At 41.7% G+C, this 19,619-nt stretch overlaps 1 protein-coding gene across 4 annotated transcripts in view; it reads right to left on the reverse strand.

Annotated features, from left to right (window-relative positions):
* The window catches only part of COL12A1 (collagen type XII alpha 1 chain), a 130,761-nt gene that overhangs the window by 61,191 nt on the left and 49,951 nt on the right, over positions 1–19,619 (reverse strand). For all 4 annotated transcript variants that reach the window (XM_080997877.1, XM_080997874.1, XM_080997875.1 and 1 more), the window contains exons 18-33: positions 16,868–17,017; positions 16,667–16,786; positions 15,736–15,900; positions 15,447–15,593; positions 14,431–14,573; positions 13,877–14,006; positions 12,740–12,885; positions 12,343–12,472; positions 10,797–10,936; positions 9,631–9,760; positions 7,831–7,967; positions 5,762–5,894; positions 5,619–5,645; positions 4,574–4,716; positions 3,363–3,492; positions 224–363 (exon numbers count right to left, since the gene is read on the reverse strand). In XM_080997877.1, coding sequence (XP_080854003.1) covers positions 224–363; positions 3,363–3,492; positions 4,574–4,716; positions 5,619–5,645; positions 5,762–5,894; positions 7,831–7,967; positions 9,631–9,760; positions 10,797–10,936; positions 12,343–12,472; positions 12,740–12,885; positions 13,877–14,006; positions 14,431–14,573; positions 15,447–15,593; positions 15,736–15,900; positions 16,667–16,786; positions 16,868–17,017 — 2,111 coding nt within the window. The remainder of the gene's footprint in view (positions 1–223; positions 364–3,362; positions 3,493–4,573; positions 4,717–5,618; positions 5,646–5,761; positions 5,895–7,830; positions 7,968–9,630; positions 9,761–10,796; positions 10,937–12,342; positions 12,473–12,739; positions 12,886–13,876; positions 14,007–14,430; positions 14,574–15,446; positions 15,594–15,735; positions 15,901–16,666; positions 16,787–16,867; positions 17,018–19,619) is intronic.

A 19,619-nucleotide genomic window follows, 5' to 3' on the forward strand; every position in this document is an offset into this window, starting at 1 on the left:
TGGCTTGCCATTGCTCTATGCTCATAGAGTAGGAGTCAAACATATGAACTCCTCACCTGTACACTTAAGTAATACAGTCCCAAGAGGGTTGTACCATACACAATTTTCTGAATGGAAAATTCAGCTCTAAGTGGTGCCCCAGCCCAATTATGAAACCACCTCTAGCAAAAAACAGTTGCAAGTGCAGGGCAAGTATGAAGTATACAAAAGTAAAAAGGAATACCAGTTCATCTGCACCTCCCGCCACTGGTGCATAAAGCAACTTGTACTGACGAGGGTTCCCTTCAGCATGATCCCATCGAACATTCAATGTGCTGGTAGTTGGATCATAGACTCTGAGGTTCTTCACAGTGTTGAGAGGTTCTGAGATAAACAGAATTCATTGTCAGGCTCAGAGAATCTTACTATTGTGCATCATGTTGCCTTCTTATGTGAGTGGCTGTGCCTAGCCTTGGTCAGTGACAAGTAACACTTTGTCCAAAAACTACTCTTTGGACTTACAAACACTTGCAAGATGAATCTAGTCTGCCATACTTGAGCACAAAGGGAGTTGAAAAATAGGAGATGCAGTTCCTTGCTGCTGGTTTGACTCACAGGGAGGCTTAGGAAGCAAAGAACAGCTATTCATCCTTCCAACCCAACAGTTAGCCTGGCATGCTGCTCATGGCATGACTGAGTTGCCACTTGTTTTGTGTCTTCACTCTCAAGGCATAGGGCAAATGTGAATTATAGAGTTGGAAGGAACCCTGGGGATCATCTACTCTAACTGTCCCATATGGGAATCAAACCTGTAACCTTGGCATTATCAGCACCACACTCTAACCAACTGAGCTATCCAGTTGTAAAATACTGATGTAACTCCATAATGCAGATATGGGGATAGAGAGGGAAGGATTTGTCAGTTTCAGTTCTGTTTCTCACTTTTCCCAACTTAAATTCCACATTTTGCAGAAATTTGAGTTCATTTGTTTGTTTTTAAAAAAAACACCCTCATGAAATTCATCAACGTTTTAGTTAAAAATTCTCTTAATAAATAGATTTTATATGCATTTTGATTAATGTACACATTTTTGCAAACAATTATCCCTACTGCATTTTTGTATGTTTTTTTCACTCATGCGTTTATTTTTATTCACACTTTCTACAATAGATGCATTTTGGTAAAACAAAAACAAAAATATTGGTCGGAGAACTGCAACGCAAAATTGGATGGCTGTTCTCATATTGTTTTGGAAAGGGCCAATTTGATAGTTTAGCCTTTAAATGACAACTGATTGGAATTTATCCCCCATCCATAGATGGGGGATTTATTTTCAGGTCCAAGGGCTGCTTTCCCTTGTGGGGAACTTTCCAGTAACAGGCAGGGCTAGAGGCAAAAGTGCAGAAGCAATGGATTTGTGTCTAGTGAGCTACATTCCAGCCATGCAAAAATCAGAGGCTTCAGTAGACACACAAATCTCTATCCCTCCGTTCAGGCAAACGAGAGGAATTAGCACACTGCAAAGACACATTCCAGCCAGGCAAGAACATTTAAGGAAAGCATAGAGCAGAGCCAGTAAGGTACATGGCTTGGGGAATGGCCTAGGGAGAGCCTCAAGGGCTAGATAGAATGCCTGGGGGCCACATTTGTCCCCAAGGCCTGTGGTCATAGTGAAAAGACAGGATTAAAATATGACTAATAAATATTCTTCCCCACTCTCAACAATACAGTGTCCCTTATGACACATACCCCTTGAACTATTCCTACCATGTTGCCTTCCACTCTTTGGACTAGTGTACTTATCTACTTGTCTCCCACTGTTAAGAAAAAAAGTTATTTCTAGTCTAGATAACTATGAAGTATAATTTGTCTTAATAAAATTCATCTCTCTTGTTCTAGCCAACCATGTCAACCATGTCAGAACATTCAGAATGTTCCTCTTTCGCATAAAACTAAAGTTTGAAAATTTCAAAAGATAATTGTGGCAAATTAATCAAGAGCATGGTTTTTTGAGAACATGTACACATACTGGCTGCAGTTTAAAAAAAAATTCCGGGATTTATTATCCTTGAGTGAAATCCAGTGAGTAGTAATGATAAGCATCCAAAAGAATGTTGACACCAAGGGACTTTCCAGAATGTGGAATAAAAGGAGCACATGTCTTTGAAAGAACTAAATTTAAATAGAGGGGAAAGAGGAAAATGTGAAATATTCATATAAAAGGGCCAGGCACTACAACAGTGGGAGCAGGTAGCCATGCTGGTAGATATGTTTTGCTTCTTTTTGTTGGATTTAACAGGCTCCATGTGTGCTCCCAGTCTGAGTGATATAGCTGACAGACATTCATCCTTAAGCTTAATGTTGTATTACTTACTTAAACAAAAATAACAGAGTATTGGGATGTGAACTCTGCCACCTATTACCAGTGACAACAAGGTCACTGACCCAGCGGCGTAGCGTGAGTTGTCAGCACCCGGGGCAAGGCAAGTAATTTGCGCCCCCTAACCCGGGGCAAGGCAAGTAATTTGCGCCCCCCCAACCCCTAACCTGCCAATCTGAGTCGAGTTGCTGCTGGCGCTGCCGCCCAAACCACGCCGCTTGCCCGGAGGAGGAGGGGGGCAGAGAGGCGAGGAAAATGCAACATGGCCCAGCAGCTGCAGCAGCAGCAGCGGAGGCGGGGCTGTGAGGAGGGGCTGCCTGGCACGTCCTCCGCGGCCCTGACGCGCGGGGCTGAGAGCCGCTGCCTGCCGGACGCCTTCAGCCCGGGCCCGCGCACAGCTCGTCGGTTCCACGAGACATGGGGCTCTGCTACAGCCTGCGCCCGAGGCTCTTCGGCGACTCCAGAGGCAGCGAGCGCGCCCCCCCAGATGTTGCGCCCGGTGCGGCCGGCCCCCCTGGCACCCCCCACGCTACACCACTGCACTGACCAGCAGGTTTCCCTGAAAACTGTGTATATGCATTCAGCAGTCCAAACCTGGAAAAATAAGTCTGGAAGATTGCACCACAGATGAGTAAGAATTGTGTGATGATTGTGCAATAAAAAAAAAAAATCATCCAGAAAGACTATCTCTCTCACACTCTCTTTTATACACAAACAAAAAGAAAAGCTGCCAAACCTCTAAGATAAGGATTACAGATATTTTCAATATGAAATTATATATAATTATCAATATAAAATCAGACGTGAAAAAAGAAGAAGATATTTTCACTTTCAAAGCAAGTTTTGGCATTTCTCAAAAAAAAGGGGGGGTTGCACACAAAGAAATGAATATCTGTGGGGACTTCAACAAAGGAAAAGCCAAGCCTGCCAACTTTATAAGTGATTTAGCATTACTCTTGCATAATTCTTCACAAATGAGAAAACCAAAGTTGTTTTACTTACTGGTTTTGCCACTGCCTGTCATTCGTCCCCCTTCACCTTCTGCATATATGGATGAAACTGTAACACTATAACGTGTCTCAGGTTGCAGCTTCTGTAGTACAACACTGTTCTGCCTCCCTCCTACAGTGGTCTAAAAAACAATGGAATGAAATGTAAATTGAAGGAGCAGGCAGATAATTCCAAAGATGCTGAAAGGATACAGTTCGTATATACTACAAGTATACAAGTTTCTGTTTTCCAGACAATACTGTCTGCCTAAGTCAATATACATTGTTTGACTTTTTCCTTCAGTGGATTAAAGAAAAAATACCAGAACTGCATTAGTCATTTGTTAAACCCATGTGAATAAAATATTAAATGTTGAATGATCTGAGCTCTTTTTGGATCATCTTTCTTATTTCTACATATTAGTTAGTGAGTACAGATCTCCAAGTCCTCAATCTACAGCTAAAGGGCATATAAGGCCAATTCTGCTACCCAAAGAAAATTAACCTTGATGTTTATTGGAACAGCGAAACATGATGATTCCCACATTGTCTCATGATCTAAATGCTTTGCCCATGGGCTCCAAAGAAATATCTTTGGCTTCTGTTGTGGCCAGTTGGACAGATATTGTCAGCATTTACAAAGACCAGACGCAACAAAGTTCCTACATAAAAAGCATTTCCATAAAGAGAAAAGCATGTACAAGTAATAAATGAACAAGTAATATAAACACACTAGGAAGCTGTGAATACACACAGCAAAATAAGAATACAAGAGTCCTGTTGGAGCAGAACAAATGCCTCTCTAGTCAGCATTCTGCTCCCACAGTGACCAACCATATTGCATACAACTGTGACACATGACAATTTAAAATAATCTGCGTGCTTTTTCACCGTGGTATGTCAGAAATCTGCAGTGTTTGAAAGAGCCTTTGGACAGAACACCCCAGTAAAAAGCAATCCCTGGCAACTGTTTGTTCTGCAGGCTCTGAGAAACTGATATTTGCCAGATTACATCTGAAAGACCACCATGAGTCATCTTGTGGGTTCTACTTATACAGGAAACAAATCCACTTTCTTTGATTTTGTAATATAAATACTTTTCTGCAGAACTGTAGAACATGAAAACAAAACAATCTGACAAGCTCATGTTTTCAAAAGCAGATATTTGTTCAGGAGCACAATGCTGCTTTCCCCCCATTAGAGAATAGTTTCAGAGTTGGTTACCGATTGTTCAGCACCATCGCCAGTTGTAGGTCGATAGGTGATCCTGTACCGCTGCACTCGTCCAATGGCAGGATCCCATTTGACAGTCAGGCTATTGGACGTTGCATTGTATACTTGAAGGTTTCTTGGGGGACCCGTTGGAGCTGAAATGAATTTATTAAAGGGTTGTTTAGCAAATAGGTTGTTTAACAAACAACATATAATGAGTCATTCTACATGACATTACTGAAAATCAGCAGCAGCAGCACCACCTTGGAATAACAATACACATATAGGGGCCTGCTGAGAACAATAAAATCCACCCAACTGCAGAATTTGGGCAAGATTATATCAAAATGACTTATATAAGAAGGGGCAAAGGAGAATTGAATGGAAATGTTGCATGGAGCTAAACATGATTAATGGGGAGTAGAACATCACCAAATATACAAAAGTTGCTATTAATTCACCAAGTTGTCACTTTTTTTTAAAGCCACCCTATCCTTTGTATGGGTGGAAAGTACTTCAGTGGACATAGGGTAGTGGCAGCAACTTTTTTCTTCTGGCTGCATTACCTCAAACCACACACCCTCTGAAAAGCCTGCTGAAGTTCAGGCAAACCTCCAGAGCAACATCCCACAACGCATGAGAGAAACTCAAGAAGGGACAAAACCTGTGTACACACAGGAGTACTTTCAGCAGTAGAGATTAAGACAGTGGTATCTTCCCAGTAGTGATGGTGAACTCGGGGCAGGGGCAGGGGGAACAAAGTGGCAGTGGTGAATTGGGGGAACTCTAGGATGGCAGAAGCTCTACCGGTGTATGCACTGCCACCAACCCAGAGGTCACTTGACCTCATCTCCACCTCACCCTGACTAGCTAAGTGCTGCCCCTGCCAGAATGACACCATTGCCTCTGCCTCTCTCCCCTTTTATGAGTCACCACTAAGTATACTGTACAGAAACATTGGCTTCTCTGCATCCTGGCTTGGTTTGGACTAGCTCTGTCTTTTGGTATCTGTATAATCCTCATATATAAAATGTTATTAATGAATTCAGGCTCTTACCTGCTGTTGTCAGAGGCACCTCGGGCACTATAGGAGGGGGAGAAGCACAAACAGGGCAAGTTTGCATTAAAAACATGTCTTTCATTTGAATACTATTGTTACAAATTGTAATCCATGTATGAATGCATTTCAGAATTTCTTACATGTGGTCTCACTGCCAATCAGTTCATCACTCTCTGATTCATCGGGATAAATTGCAGTAACTCCAATCTCATAGAGTGTGTCTGGGTTCAAATTTTCAAAAACTAGAGTATTTTCATCACCATTAAGAATTGTCTTTGGAAGTGACAGGGGATGGGGGGAAAGAAAGAAAGTTACTCATTGAGGCAATATATTTAACAATTAACATTTTTCATGGACTAGAACAGATCTTTTAAGTTCTTTAAATACAGAAATCCATCTACAAACAATTGATCAACAGTGATTTTTACACAGTTGTGTGCTACAGGAAGAGGTTGTTATGTCCTTGAAAAATTAAGCCAACATGTTGGATAAATCTACAACCCTATGTCTTTCAGAGCAAGGAGACAATCATCCTATGAAGTATTAGTCTTCCCCACCTCTGCCAATAGCCACTTTATGACAGAAAGCTTTTCATAAACTACACTGAGGGAAATTAGGAAGTGTATGAACATACCCCAGCTTCTGCTTCCAGTTTATTCATAAAGAAACCACAAGCTCTGATTCACACATAACACTAGGCCAGCCACTCTGTCATTTGTTTCCCCATTATAGAAAGACAGTGAGTAAGATGGGGACTGTTTGAGCTGCATGCACCAGCACACAGCGTGTCCACAGGCTAATTTATCCAACCATGATTTTATGGTCAGCTTTATGTGATAATGAACCATTTTATATGGGCAGTGACGGATAAACCAGCCTCATATTACCAACATGCTTAACTCTAAGTAATGCATGAAGGAGTTAAGAAGAGTAAGCTGCTCTGCCAGGCTTAGCTAAGTCACACCTCTTCACCCTTGGAGGAACATTTGCCAAACTCTTTGCTCTTTTTTTCTTCCACCACGTGAACTCTAGTAAGGATGTCAAAGCTAGATGCTCCAAGCTTAGACCACATGGCTTTAGCAAGCCATCTTTGTGTTTCTATACAAATAATTTATAAACATTTTACTACTTTTTGAAACTAAGTTGTATTGCCTGTCTTTTCTTGCTACTGCATGAAAAAGCGCATGAATCTGAACTCTGAAGAGTTTTTAAGTAAACCATTTTTAACTTACCAAACTTGTGGTCTCTTTATATACTAAAGGAAGTAAGTAACTTTGGAAGCCATTTAGAAGGGGATATTTTAAAGATCTAACAGCCTATACTTCCATGCTTTACTTTACTGCATGTTCTGTGATTTTAAATCTCTGTTGGGGATCATTCACTTTACCTCCCTCCAAGTGAGTTCCTTCTGCACACTGAAATGGAGAAGGTGAGGGAAGAGATGGCAGTAAGATCAGCACACAGCAGCAACTCAGGCAGAGGGTGGTTAAGTGAGTAGTGCAACCCCACCATAAAAAAGGTAAAGGGGCGCCTAACCGTTAGGCCCAGTCACGGACGACTCTGGGGTTTCGGCACTCATCTCACTTTATTGGCCGAGGGAGCTGGCGTACAGCTTCCGGGTCATGAGGCCAGCATGACTAAGCCGCTTCTGACGATCCAGAGCAGCACACGGAAACGCCATTTACCTTCCCACCGGAGCGGTACCTATTTATCTACTTGCACTTTGACGTGCTTTTGAACTGCTAGGTTGGCAGGAGCAGGGACCGAGCAACAGGAGCTCACCCCGTCGTGGGGATTCAAACCACCGACCTTCTTATCGGCAAGTCCTAGGCTCTGTGGTTTAACCCACAGCACCACCCGCGTCCCTACAGCGCCACCATACTATCCACTAAAATTGATCGCCAAATGGACCATTGCACAAAAAGTGCGATACTATCCCTGAGAACTCCCTAACTGGATAGAGAGGAAGATGGGGTGCCAGGAGGCAATATTAACTGAGCTAATCTATAGTTGCAAGGAAGAGAACACATACAGTCACTTTTGTATACAAAAGGATTCAATGTGTCTCCAGACTTAATGAAGAAACCAGTTCCCTAGGTATCAAAAGTTTAGAAAACACAGTGACCAGTTTAACATTTCCAACAAACAGCATTAAACACACAAAAAGGGTTTAAAGTGATTGATTTTGGGGTTATTGGAAAATTCTTACCTGTAGTTTCTCTTCACCTGGTGGTCCCCATTCTACTCTGTAGAGAGCTACATCAGGTGCTCCATGGTCCCAAGTACCTCTGAAACTTGTCTTGGTTACTTGATCAGTTCTTAGATTTTGTGGTGCTGGTACCGGTACTGCCAGGAAGGGAAAAGGAAGTGAGAAATTGCCTCACAAGAGGAAAACCCCTGCAAACTAAACATCACTGGAAATGCAAGGTTATATGCAGAGACTAATCCACCACATAAGACGTTTGGAGTTTGGACACAAACCACATGGGGAATGTACAGAACAGTTTACATACCATATACTCATAGGGTGAAATCCTTAATTTCTCTAGAACAGCAGAGATTTTTTTCCTACAGTAGGATAGTCAGGCTCAGTCTTTTGGCTCCACAGTCTGCACATTGCAGAATGCTACTGCATCTGCCATGCCCAGAATCAGAATATGGCAAGACTGGATATCCGCCTGGGGCCTATGGGTAGTTGAGGAGCTCAACAAGCCCATTTTCACTCAAACTACAATACTGTACATGGAAACAGGAGTTTTAAAACCTCTTCTTTATCTTCCATAGTGCACTTCTCTATTTGTTCAACATCCTTCCCCCACCCACCCCATGTTTGTGCCAGTTATGAAGTCTCTAGTCACATCTTAACTGCTTCCAGTCAGGGGTAGTCACAGAAACGGCATCATAGTGATTTTTATCTATAGAGACTGTATGTGGATATAAGCTGTCTCAAGAACATGCTTCCTTTATAAACTGAGTGGTGCGCTGCAGATGAGTACTGGAACAATCCTACCCCAGTGAACTCTGTTAAGGTGGGTGTGCAGGGGCTCGGTGTACATGGACTGACAGTGTCCACAGTGTTCTAGCAGGGATATGGCCAATTCTATGTTGTCCCCTTTGGCCCTTTTCTCTGCCTTTATGAAACCTCTTCAGGTTTCTGGTCCTCGCCTATGTTATTGTCATTATTTATGTTGCTGCTTTTCCCATACTGCACATCCAACTTTGTGTTTTCTTTCCCTGTGTTCCTCATGAGTCCTAAATACCAGACCTCCAAGTGATCTGGGGTGCAAAAGTTCATGCCAGGTGTGCCCTACAAAGTGTCCTCCCACTGTTATGTGAGTCTGCCATGCCTGTGGGCAGTGGCATGAACTGGCAAATGAAAAAGGTGATCCTTTGCAGCTTTCTCTTTGAGAACCAAAGGCACTATTCACAACAATATACCTGAGGAAAACTGTACCAAAGACACTGTTTAGTCACCGCAGTGGGCGTTATGCCAATCCTGATGCTGTGCCAGAGAGCCAATTAATCGCTTCTACAATGCAATTTCTGGCAGCATGCCTGATAGGAGCTATTGCCAGGGATACTGTCTGGATTTGAATCCATGATCTCATGGGTGAATACAGTTCCTATGTTAATGGCAGCATGCTTGTTACTGCCCAATTCGTGGTTGCTACATATACTGTAGAGGTGGGAGCTGCTGCTTCATCTTTTCATGTTTTCCTGCTGGCACCTCCCACCTAGGATGATGATTGGGAGAACAACCTAAGTCTCCTCATCTAGAGTCATTCCGGTCTAGGCCAAAAACTCAACATTTTAAACCCTACATTTCTTTAAGAAACTGACACAACTATGGAGAATTTTTGGTACTCCAGATGTTGCCAAACTACAATTCCTATCATCCTTGGCCATGCCTGCTGGGGCTGGTGGGAGTTCTAGTTTAGTGACATTTGGTGGGCCAAAGTTTTTCTGCACTTGATCTAAGAAAACCTATTAAGCAATAGAGTTGACTTACAAGTGGTGCCTTCTGCAGCTACTGGCATAGACGGTCCTTCATCATATACTGCAACGAGCTCAACATTATAGAGTGTTTTTGAAAAAAGATCAGGGAGAACTGTGCTGGTCTGAGAGGGATCCACTTCCAACTAGACATAAATAAAAGAGATTTATTAAAACACTGCTTTTCTCCTTACAACATCACTTTCATACTTTTGTTTTCTATGTGGTAGACAGTTCAGGACTATCCTTACAAAGCTATTCCTGGTGGATAGATATCACTGACGACTTGTGGTGAACTTGGTACTAATCTGTTTTCAGTATTTACAAATGAACAGCATCAAAGTGTGTTAACCTGAAGATATTTTCTTTTATCCTTCTCCATGATCTAGGACCATCATCCCTAGTGGCTGAAGCTAACAGGAGTTATTGTCCGAAAACATATGGAGGGACCAAGCTGGGGAAGGCTGCTATAAGGACAAAGCCCTGAACTTTTCCCAGCCTTCAATTTAATGAGTGCTCGTGATGATGCTTTTTGCCAAGCTGTTTCACCAGTCTTGCTGTGGTACAATATTCACAGCCGTTCAGCCCTGTACAGTGGTACCTCTGGTTATGTACTTAATTCGTTCTGGAAGTCTGTTCTTAACCTGAAACTGTTCTTAACCTGAAGCACCACTTTAGCTAATGGGGCCTCCCACTGCTGCTGCACTGCCGCCGCATGATTTCTGTTCTCATCCTGAAGCAAACTTCTTAACCCGAGGTACTATTTCTGGGTTAGCAGAGTCTGTAACCTGAAGCGTATGTAACCCAAAGTACCACTGTATCCTCATACTGGCTTGCTTCACATAGCTTTTTTCTATATTCCTTGGTCACTTTTTATTTTTTTTAAAAAATATTCCTTTTGCAAGCAAAGTACACATGCTAGCCATTGTCACTCTTTTACCACTTGTATCTATAACATAAGAATCCTGTGGCTTAGCAATGCTAACTTCTAAGAGAAGAACAATCCATATATGTTGGTTCAGTACCACTGAAACCAAAGGATCTAAATTTGTTTAAGAGGGGAAATAATTTTACATATCAGGAACTCAGGCATCTGATTGCTCCTTAATAACACTGCTGCAGGTGGTCATGCTGTAATACTCCACTTAAGCTATCTTCACATATTAGCTAAAATTCACCTACCTCTTTCACGTCATCTTCCCCAGCTGCTTTGTATTTCAATATGTATTTCCGAACTTTCCCTGGAGCACGTTCCCAAATGACTCTCATGCTGCTGTGAGTAATATCTCTTATCATTAGGCTTTTTGCTCCACTTAAAGGTACTGTCGAATAATCAGACATACCGGCAAGAATATTAAATGCCATCCCCCAAACAGGTTTATATTTTGGCAAATATTTATCTTTAAATCTCCTAGTCCATGTAACTTTTACATTCATATTAAAAAATTAATTCAAGTGAGAATGCCACCTTTCAAACAGATTTTACAAGTTATTGAAACAATATGTAAACCAGAAAAACACGCTTATGGGAGGTAAAAATGGGCAAGTATATATACACAATAAGAAATGGTTATTCTAATAAAAACCTTCAATTCTCCAGAGAGGGGGAAAACTATCATCTATTCCTAATACGCCTTATGCCTGTGCTATATGAACAGCCATATCTAAAGGCTTCCCATGGAGAATAACATGATATGTGCCTTTTTCAGAACATCTTTGGAACTGTTTTTTAGCAGCCAAATTTCAAGCACTGTATGGGTACAGTAGCACTATCACATTTTATGTATTAGTGGAAGGGTTTAGTGACAATAATCCAAGCCCCTAGAATGTGTCTAAATAACTGAGTAATGGTATAACTATGCAGTGGTGGAGCTTCATGCTCCGGCACTGGGGGGTGGAGAGCAGGAGGGGCTGGGGCTGGCATGCATCCTGGGGGTGTGACAAGCATCCTGTGGGCATGGCATGTCGCCTGCGGGGGCATGGTGCCCAGTGCAGGTGGGGAAGCAGCCGCAATGGCACCCCACCGGGATCGCGCTGCCATGGCAATGCGCTCCCACCGCACTCCTGTTCCTCCGCCAGGGTAACTATGTACAGGCAACACCTCACTTACCCAGGGGTAATGTTTAGGCCCTCCACATCCATAAGTGAAATGTGCATAAGTGGGGAGAACCCCATAGAGTCCTCATGGCTCATGAGGAGACCCTCCCCAGAGCCCAACAAGGACATCCTCTTTGGGCTCTGTTGGGAGTCTCCTTATGAGTCAGAGGAACAGCAGGGCTTTGTTGAGAGTGCTGACCCTCCCCGCCTAACAAATGAGGTGCAGCAAAGCAGCTCTCTCCTGCGTGTCAGTTTTTAGGTGGGGAGCCTCAACAAAGCGCTGCTGCTCCTCCAGCTCATGAGCAGATCCTCCCCAGAGCCCAGAGGACATCCTCTGAGCTGGAGAGGACTGCTGAGCCTCCCCTCCTAATGGCTAGTGAACAGGAAAGTGGCTGTTGCTGTTCCTGCTGCGCTACCCCACAAGTCAGCTATTAGGCAGGGACACTCAGCAGCCTCAACAAAGTCACGTGGCACATCCAGTTCATGAGAGCTGTGCATGCACACGGTCATGCATAAGTGGCAAGTGAGAAGTTGCCTGTACACAAATCACAGTATACATTTAATATGCTGAAGCATGGCATTACTAAACCAAGAGGAGGTAGATATAAAACAAGCAAGATATTATTCCTACAGGTGACTTCCTGAGTGGTGAGTGGATCACTGATGAGGTCACCAAAAGCTGAATGAATTGTTAAAGTGTATTCAGTCTTGGGAATCAGGTCAAGCAGCTGTACATCATTCACTGATGCTCCAACACGCATCTGGAAAAAGAGAAAAAGAAACAAGGAAGTTTAGAAGAAGCCACTAGAAAGAAAAAGAAAATGCTTGGGCCTTTACATTGTTTTTAAAAAATTCAGCTTCCATGTTTAATAATGTATTTACAACTTCCTGACTCATATATAACTTTCAAATCAAGCTGCTTTATTTTATAATCTATGCACACAACAAATAAATGTCTCACTGCTTTGGCATATAGAAGCAAATTCAGGTTCTCTCTGTCTGTCTCTCTTTCTTAAATTTGTTTTTACCTGTTTCTCTGTTGCTGGTATTGTGGCATTGACAGGTTCATACAGCAGCACATAGCCAGTAGCTCCACTGACAGGTTCCCATCGCACGCGCATTGTTGTTGAGGTGATGTCATATGCATTCAAGTTTCTGACTGAAGGGATTGGCACTGCAGAACCATAAATGTGATTCACATCAGTTATTTGTGTCCATAAACATATTTTACGTCTTCGTTTTTGAAAACATGCTTGAACTTTCAGCTTTCAGATGGGGAGTAGCTTTTAGTTATTGTATTCTTTTTGCAGTAAACCAGGCCCGCACAACTTATAACCAACTAGTTTGAACACAGCCCACCAGCTGTACATACTGACCCAACAGGGCTTAAGAAACCTCCTGTTTTTGCAGTCTCCCAGGGTTTGTAAGAACAGGGGAGATGTTGGGTACTTGGCAGGTTCTGATGCATAGCTAATAGTCTGAACTTAGTTTAGTGGGTCACAAACTGTACATGACTTTCGGTGAACAGTGTTTTAATCCTATGAGAGCATAATACACATAACTGTCCGGGATAGTTTCTCTCATCTGTTCTGGACTTAATCTACACAGCCACAATCCCAAATTGGTAAATCTGAAATGTATATTGACAAAGCTGAATCACACTCTCAGGGTCACCCAGCTTGATTGGCACTCATCCTTTTCATAACTCTACCCTCTGGACTGAAGAACCAAAAGTCTCCTGCCATATTGCTTATAATATCATAGAATATTAAATACCCAATGTTCTCTTTCTCATCTTAGGTTCATTCCTCAATATACGTTTAAAGTAGTGTCATACCACTTTAATCAGTCATGGCTTCCCCCCCCCCCCAAAGAATCCTGGGGACAGTACTTTGTTAAGGGTGCTGAGACTTGTTAGGAGACCCCCTATTCCCCTCACAGAGCTACAGTTCCCAGAGTGAATCATTTTGTTGTTCAGTAAGGTAATGTCTATCTACAAGGAGGTTGCAATTTTTAAAAATATCCATAGAGGTTTTTTATATGCTTGGAGTTCTCATCTCCACTCCATATTCCCACAAACATTCTATGCAGAACTTTGTTTTAAAAACAGTTTGGAAGTTTTATGAATTATCACATATCTTAATTGAATTTGAATTGACACTTACAAGTCGTATCAACGCCCTCTAGAGGTACGCTACTGGTACCTTCTACCACAGAATATACATTCACAACATACTTTGTTTCGGGCTTGAGGCCAGTCAGAACTGTAGTCGTCTCTGAACGACTTACAAAGACCTGCATGAAAACAAGAAACGGGAGACATAATTGTGCATAAATCTATCTACTGCTATTTCTGCTCTTGGCCCTGATAGAACAAAAGCAACTTCTAGTAAAGACACTCACACAGGACATTCACTGCCTTCACTAGTTCCAATTTAAAAGAGGTAGAGCTGGGTATCATCCGCATACTGGTGAACACCCAGTCCAAACGCCCCCCCCCCCCCGATGATCTCTCCCAGTGGCTTCATATAGATATTGAAAAGCATGGGGGAGAAGACAGAGCCCTGAGGCACCCCACAAGTGAGAGCCCAGGGGTCTGAACATTCATCCCCCAGCACTACTTTCTGGACATGGTCCAGGAGGAAGGAGCAGAGCCACTGGTAAATCAGTGGTATACACAAACAAATAAAAATCATAAAATTGGATGTCCAGTGCTGACCTCCTTTCGTGGGCCTCCATCTGCAGGATAATATTCAACCCTGTATCTATCAACGCTCTCAGTAGGTGGTGTCCATGATACTCTGAAGGAATAAGGTGTCTCCTCAGAGGTTCTTAGATTGGTTGGTGGTAGTGCCAAATCAGCTGTGATGCAAAAAAAAGGAACAATACTATAAAATCTTCATTAGGAGGGTTACCAAAGAAGGAAATGCAAAACATTCACTGCCTTCACTAGTTCCAATTTAAAAGAGGTAGAGCTGGGTATCATCCGCATACGTCAACTCAACTTGTTTTTACTTAAGTATTGGATCTATTTACTTACTGAACTGAAATGTATATGATTCATATGCATAAAATAATTTATAGTAAAATCTGATGCATTCTTTAATCTGTGGTAATCACACTTGAGATGTTATGGCAAACCTAAGTCCATGCACTGAGAAGCTGCAGCCAGTAAAAACTTCAGAGCAAAAAAACCAATTGATGTGCAAAAATCACAAATGACATGCTGAGGGCATGTTATTTCATATATTTCTTTCTGTGCAGGACTTGTTGTAACATTTGAATTTGCCCTTTGATCTTGTTAAATAATATGTCAACAGATGCTCATGTGTATCTCTGTCTTAAAACGGCTATAGAATATATTTTCCTCCCAAGGAACTTTTCTCTTATTACTCTGTGATGGAGTCACCAGTGTAGTACATCTCCTTCCTGGACTGTGAAACTAAACATGTGGGAGAAGTCCATCCTATAACTTGTTCTCACTCAGCATTTCCCCATTCACAGAAAATGTGGTAATGCTGGCATGTGTGAAGGGCTGCCACACTGCTGCTTCTCACATGAGCCAGAGCTTCAGATGCTACCTGAGAGCTCAGAAAGCAGATGGGCTTTAACAGCTAGCACACCATGGGGGTAATGCAAAAACAAAGTTCCAAGTAAGTAATTTAGGAAAAATTCAGCAGGCATCATATAAAAGGTAAAAAGAAGTTGAAAACGAAACTAGAAAGAGAAACATACCTGGACCTCTTACACTATTGCATAAATTATTAGTGAGGTCATCAATAATCGTAACAAGGAGGCCGAAATCTCCAACATTGTAAACATGAATGTTATCAGGGTCTGTTGCGATCTGCTTCAGTTCATTTTCATCAGCATTTTTGATACCTTAAAAAGGTCACAAAAATAAAACATTTTAAAATAACCTAGGCATTTTCATTAGACGGTTTCCCAATTCATATAAAGGAGAATGAGTGATTTAGTTTTCCAACCAACTTCTATATTTCCCACCTCTCCACATAATACTCACCAACAGCATACAGCTCCACTCCCAAATCTCTCAGTGACTGAGATGGCACAACTATATCATCTTGTGATTTGCCGTCTGTGATGAGGACACCAATTTTGCGAGCTCCAGGCCTCATGCCAGCTTCAATCTTAAAGTTGTTGTTTAAGATGAATTTCAAAGCATCTCCTGAAATCACAGCACACACAGGTACCCATTATTCATTAGCCATAGATTCCAGCATAGAGGGTAGACGTCCCTAAGGTAGGATAGGTACTTTCATTAAGAGACACATAAGCTTTGCCCTAAGTACTTACTTCATTCCAGCTGTTACGGTTACCACTCATAGGTAAAGGACCCCTGGACGCTTAAGTCCAGTTAAACTTGACTATAGGGTGTGGTGCTCATCTTGCTTCAGGCTGAGGGAGCCAGCGTTTGTCCACAGCTTTCCGAGTCATGTGGCCAGCATGACATTGCACTTCTGGTGTAATGAGACACTGTGACGAGTGTCGGAGCACACAGAAACGTTGTTTACTTTCCTGCAGCAGTGGTACCTATTTATCTACTTGCACTGGCGAGACAACTTTCTGCCTGGTAACCATAGACTACCCTCCTAGTTTGGAGATCACTTATACAGAGTAAGATTGTGCAGTGATGCTCCCTGTGAGATATTTGTAGCACAGACTTTGTTGTTGTTGTTGTTCCTTAAGGGCTACTATAAGGGACTGAAGGTCTTGGCTGAGGAAATTGGGGAACCGTTCTGAAGAGATTCTGTGGAGTGTTGTTTGAAGAGACTGAGTGGCAGCAGATAAACAGAGGAGATTAAAGAACCATTTCTTTGTCCACTCTATAAAGTCAGTATAATATATTCAAAACAAAAAATCTTTTCAGACCATATAACATTGTATTAATTTCCCCAGTGTACCTTATGATGAATTCAGCAACAGAATGTTACCTGTGAGGGTGTTCCCTCCTTTATAAGGCAAGTTGGCAACAGCATCCATCAAACTCTGTTTGGTTTTGTGTGCATTGAGGTTCCATTCTGTTCTAGGAGATCCACTATACTGTGCAAGAGCTGGGAGAGAAATATAACTTAGTTGCAAAAGGTCCCGAAACAGCAGCACCCCCAAATTATTTCAGGACATTCAAGGCTTACCAATCTGCACTTTGTCGGGACCAATGTCAAAAACTTCAACAATGCGACCAATGAAGCTTCTGATTGTTTTAAAATTTTGCCGACCAATGCTCCACGAGCCATCCACCAGCAACACAATATCTGCTTCTACTTTGGTTTTGCATTCCAGGCCTGTCACAGCAATCAAAATACAAGTGTGTTAGTTGCAGCAAATGAACAGCTGCTTTCTATCCTATCCTCTTTTACATTGTCCAGCATGCATGGTTTAAGTAACTGACTAGTGTTCTTCTATATAAATTGGAACTTAAAGTCGTTAGGAGCATTCCATAGCGCTACCAATAACACTTCCGAGATTATGTATTATTAATATTTGCTTTAAAAGATGTGCTGTGAAACATATTCTGGTGAGCACTGCCCGTAACACTGACATGATCTATTAGAATATTACTTAGCCTGGGCCCAAGTGCAGTGAGAATCAACACAGCTAAATTATTGAACAACTAAATAAACTTAAGTTAGGTAGCCAATGACAACGACTACTTCAAAATTGCACATCTTCTCCAGTTAAATATGTGTGAGCATTGATAAAATCTGAGGAGTGTTAAACAAGAATCTTTAGAAATTAGTCCATATACTTAATATGTGGAGATAAATGATAAAATTAATTTTATACTGTTTTGTGGTCTGTTAATGAAGATGGTGCAGACTTTTACACATTTAACACAACAAGAGAAAGAACACAACACATATAAGATACAGAAACACACATAAACACAAAAGAATCAGAAGTGACAAAAACAAACATTTATACAAAGTTTTAAATGCTTCAGAGAGAAAGTAAATAAAACATTGGGGACCGTCCACTTGTAGGATAAAAATAAGAACTGCTTTCTACATGCTGAAAATCACAGTGTGTTTATACAAAGCAGAAAGACACAAGGGTTTAAAATATGATCCTTTCATTAGCCATTTGAATGGGTGTATGTGTGCTCTTCCTCCTTTTTTCCTCTGGAGATCATGTTACCAGCAGCAAAACCTTCTGGCTTCATGCCATCATAGCTTCTGGTCTTTACATGGAAGAAATCCCATTGAGTAAAATCAGGCACACTCATCAGAGTGATTTCATCTATGTTCCACATAATTGATCCAAAACTGTAGATTCATGAATAGAACTATTCCAGGTACCTGAGGATTTAAAAGCATGATCCTCTTCTGCATAGAAAATACAACACTAGTCTTTAATCAACACAATCATAAATCATGAAATAGGGTATATATTAAAGTTCATGCACTTGCTAACACTGTTCAGGATTCTAAGAGCCTTGTGTGAGAGGAGGGGACCAGAAAAGCCCTGATAATTGTGAATGCAAAGCAACACACACAGTTGTCTGGAGTCTGGCCTTAATTTTAAACATTGGAAATATCAATGCCATCAAATCTTTTGTAAATTAGTCTCCAACCAGAAAGCCATGGCAGAAAGTCTATATGTTTTAATGCAGCATATGGATTTTTATGAGCACAATTTTCCATAAAGGCTGCCACTTCACCTCATTTATTTAAAAAAGAAAGAAAGAAAAGCATTTTAGGTTGTAGGGAATAACTGCAGGAATAAAGGGAAATTGCAATGATATAAACGGGGTATTATCCTGCCAACATTAGGAACTTTTTAAGGTGCACTTATTTCAATGGGAGAAAGTTAAGTATGGGTAGTGCTCAATTACATTTTACTCAAAGCGGACCCACTGAGATTGACGTAAGTCATGTTCATTCATTCCAATTAGCCTACTCTAAGTAAAACTTAGTCAAATAGAAGCCCATGTGCTTAACTGTCCCCTAAGAATAAATGAGACTGAAAAATACCTAATTTTAGCCAGACTGTACTTACTGAGTTGGATCCAAGGGTTCCCTGCTGTGAAGGATGGACTTTTCCATCCTCAAAAGTATTCTTTCCTCCATAAGAATGGAACACAGTATAACTCAGTATAAGTGACTTCAGTGGAATTATTTTATAGTGCTGCACTGAACTCTGCATTTCTTTCACTCCCTTCAAAGGAGGAATTCATTTTTCTGCCTCTTTTGCAGGGAGCAAGAGAACTTTGCAAAAAAATAAAATAAATCATAGGATGGAGGTGAGGACTGCATTTAGCTTATCATGTCAGTCAAGTGGCCAATGGGTGTTATCTGTTACGAAGTTTCAGAACACTGCTCATTTTCTATATGGAGGAGTTAACTACTACAGTGGTACCTCGGGTGGTACCTCGGGTTACATATGCTTCAAGTTACATACGCTTCAGGTTACAGACTCTGCTAACCCAGAAATAGTACAGTGGTACCTCTAGAAACGAACAGGATCTGTTCCGGAGCCCCGTTCGCATCTAGAAGTAAACGTAAGGAACGACGGCACGTCTGCACACACACGCGTCGCTTTTCGTCACTTCTGCGCATGCATGTGACATCATTTTGAGCGTCTGCACATGCACAAGTGGCAAAACCTGGAAGTAACGCACTCCGTTACTTCCGGGTTGCCGAGGAGCGCAACTTGAACGCGCTCAACTCGAAGCGTATTCAACCCAAGGTATGACTGTACCTCAGGTTAAGAACTTTACTTCAGGATGAGAAATTATACTCCAGCAGTGCCGCAGCAGCAGGAGGCCCCATTAGTTAAAGTGGTGCTTCAGGTTAAGAACAGTTTCAGGTTAAGAACGGACCTCCAGAACGAATTAAATACTTAACCCGAGGTACCACTGTTTTTCCCATTTCACTTCCAGCATTA

Source organism: Podarcis pityusensis (assembly GCF_964106645.2).
Source record: "Podarcis pityusensis genome assembly, chromosome: 3".
NCBI classification, from domain to species: Eukaryota; Metazoa; Chordata; class Lepidosauria; order Squamata; family Lacertidae; genus Podarcis; species Podarcis pityusensis.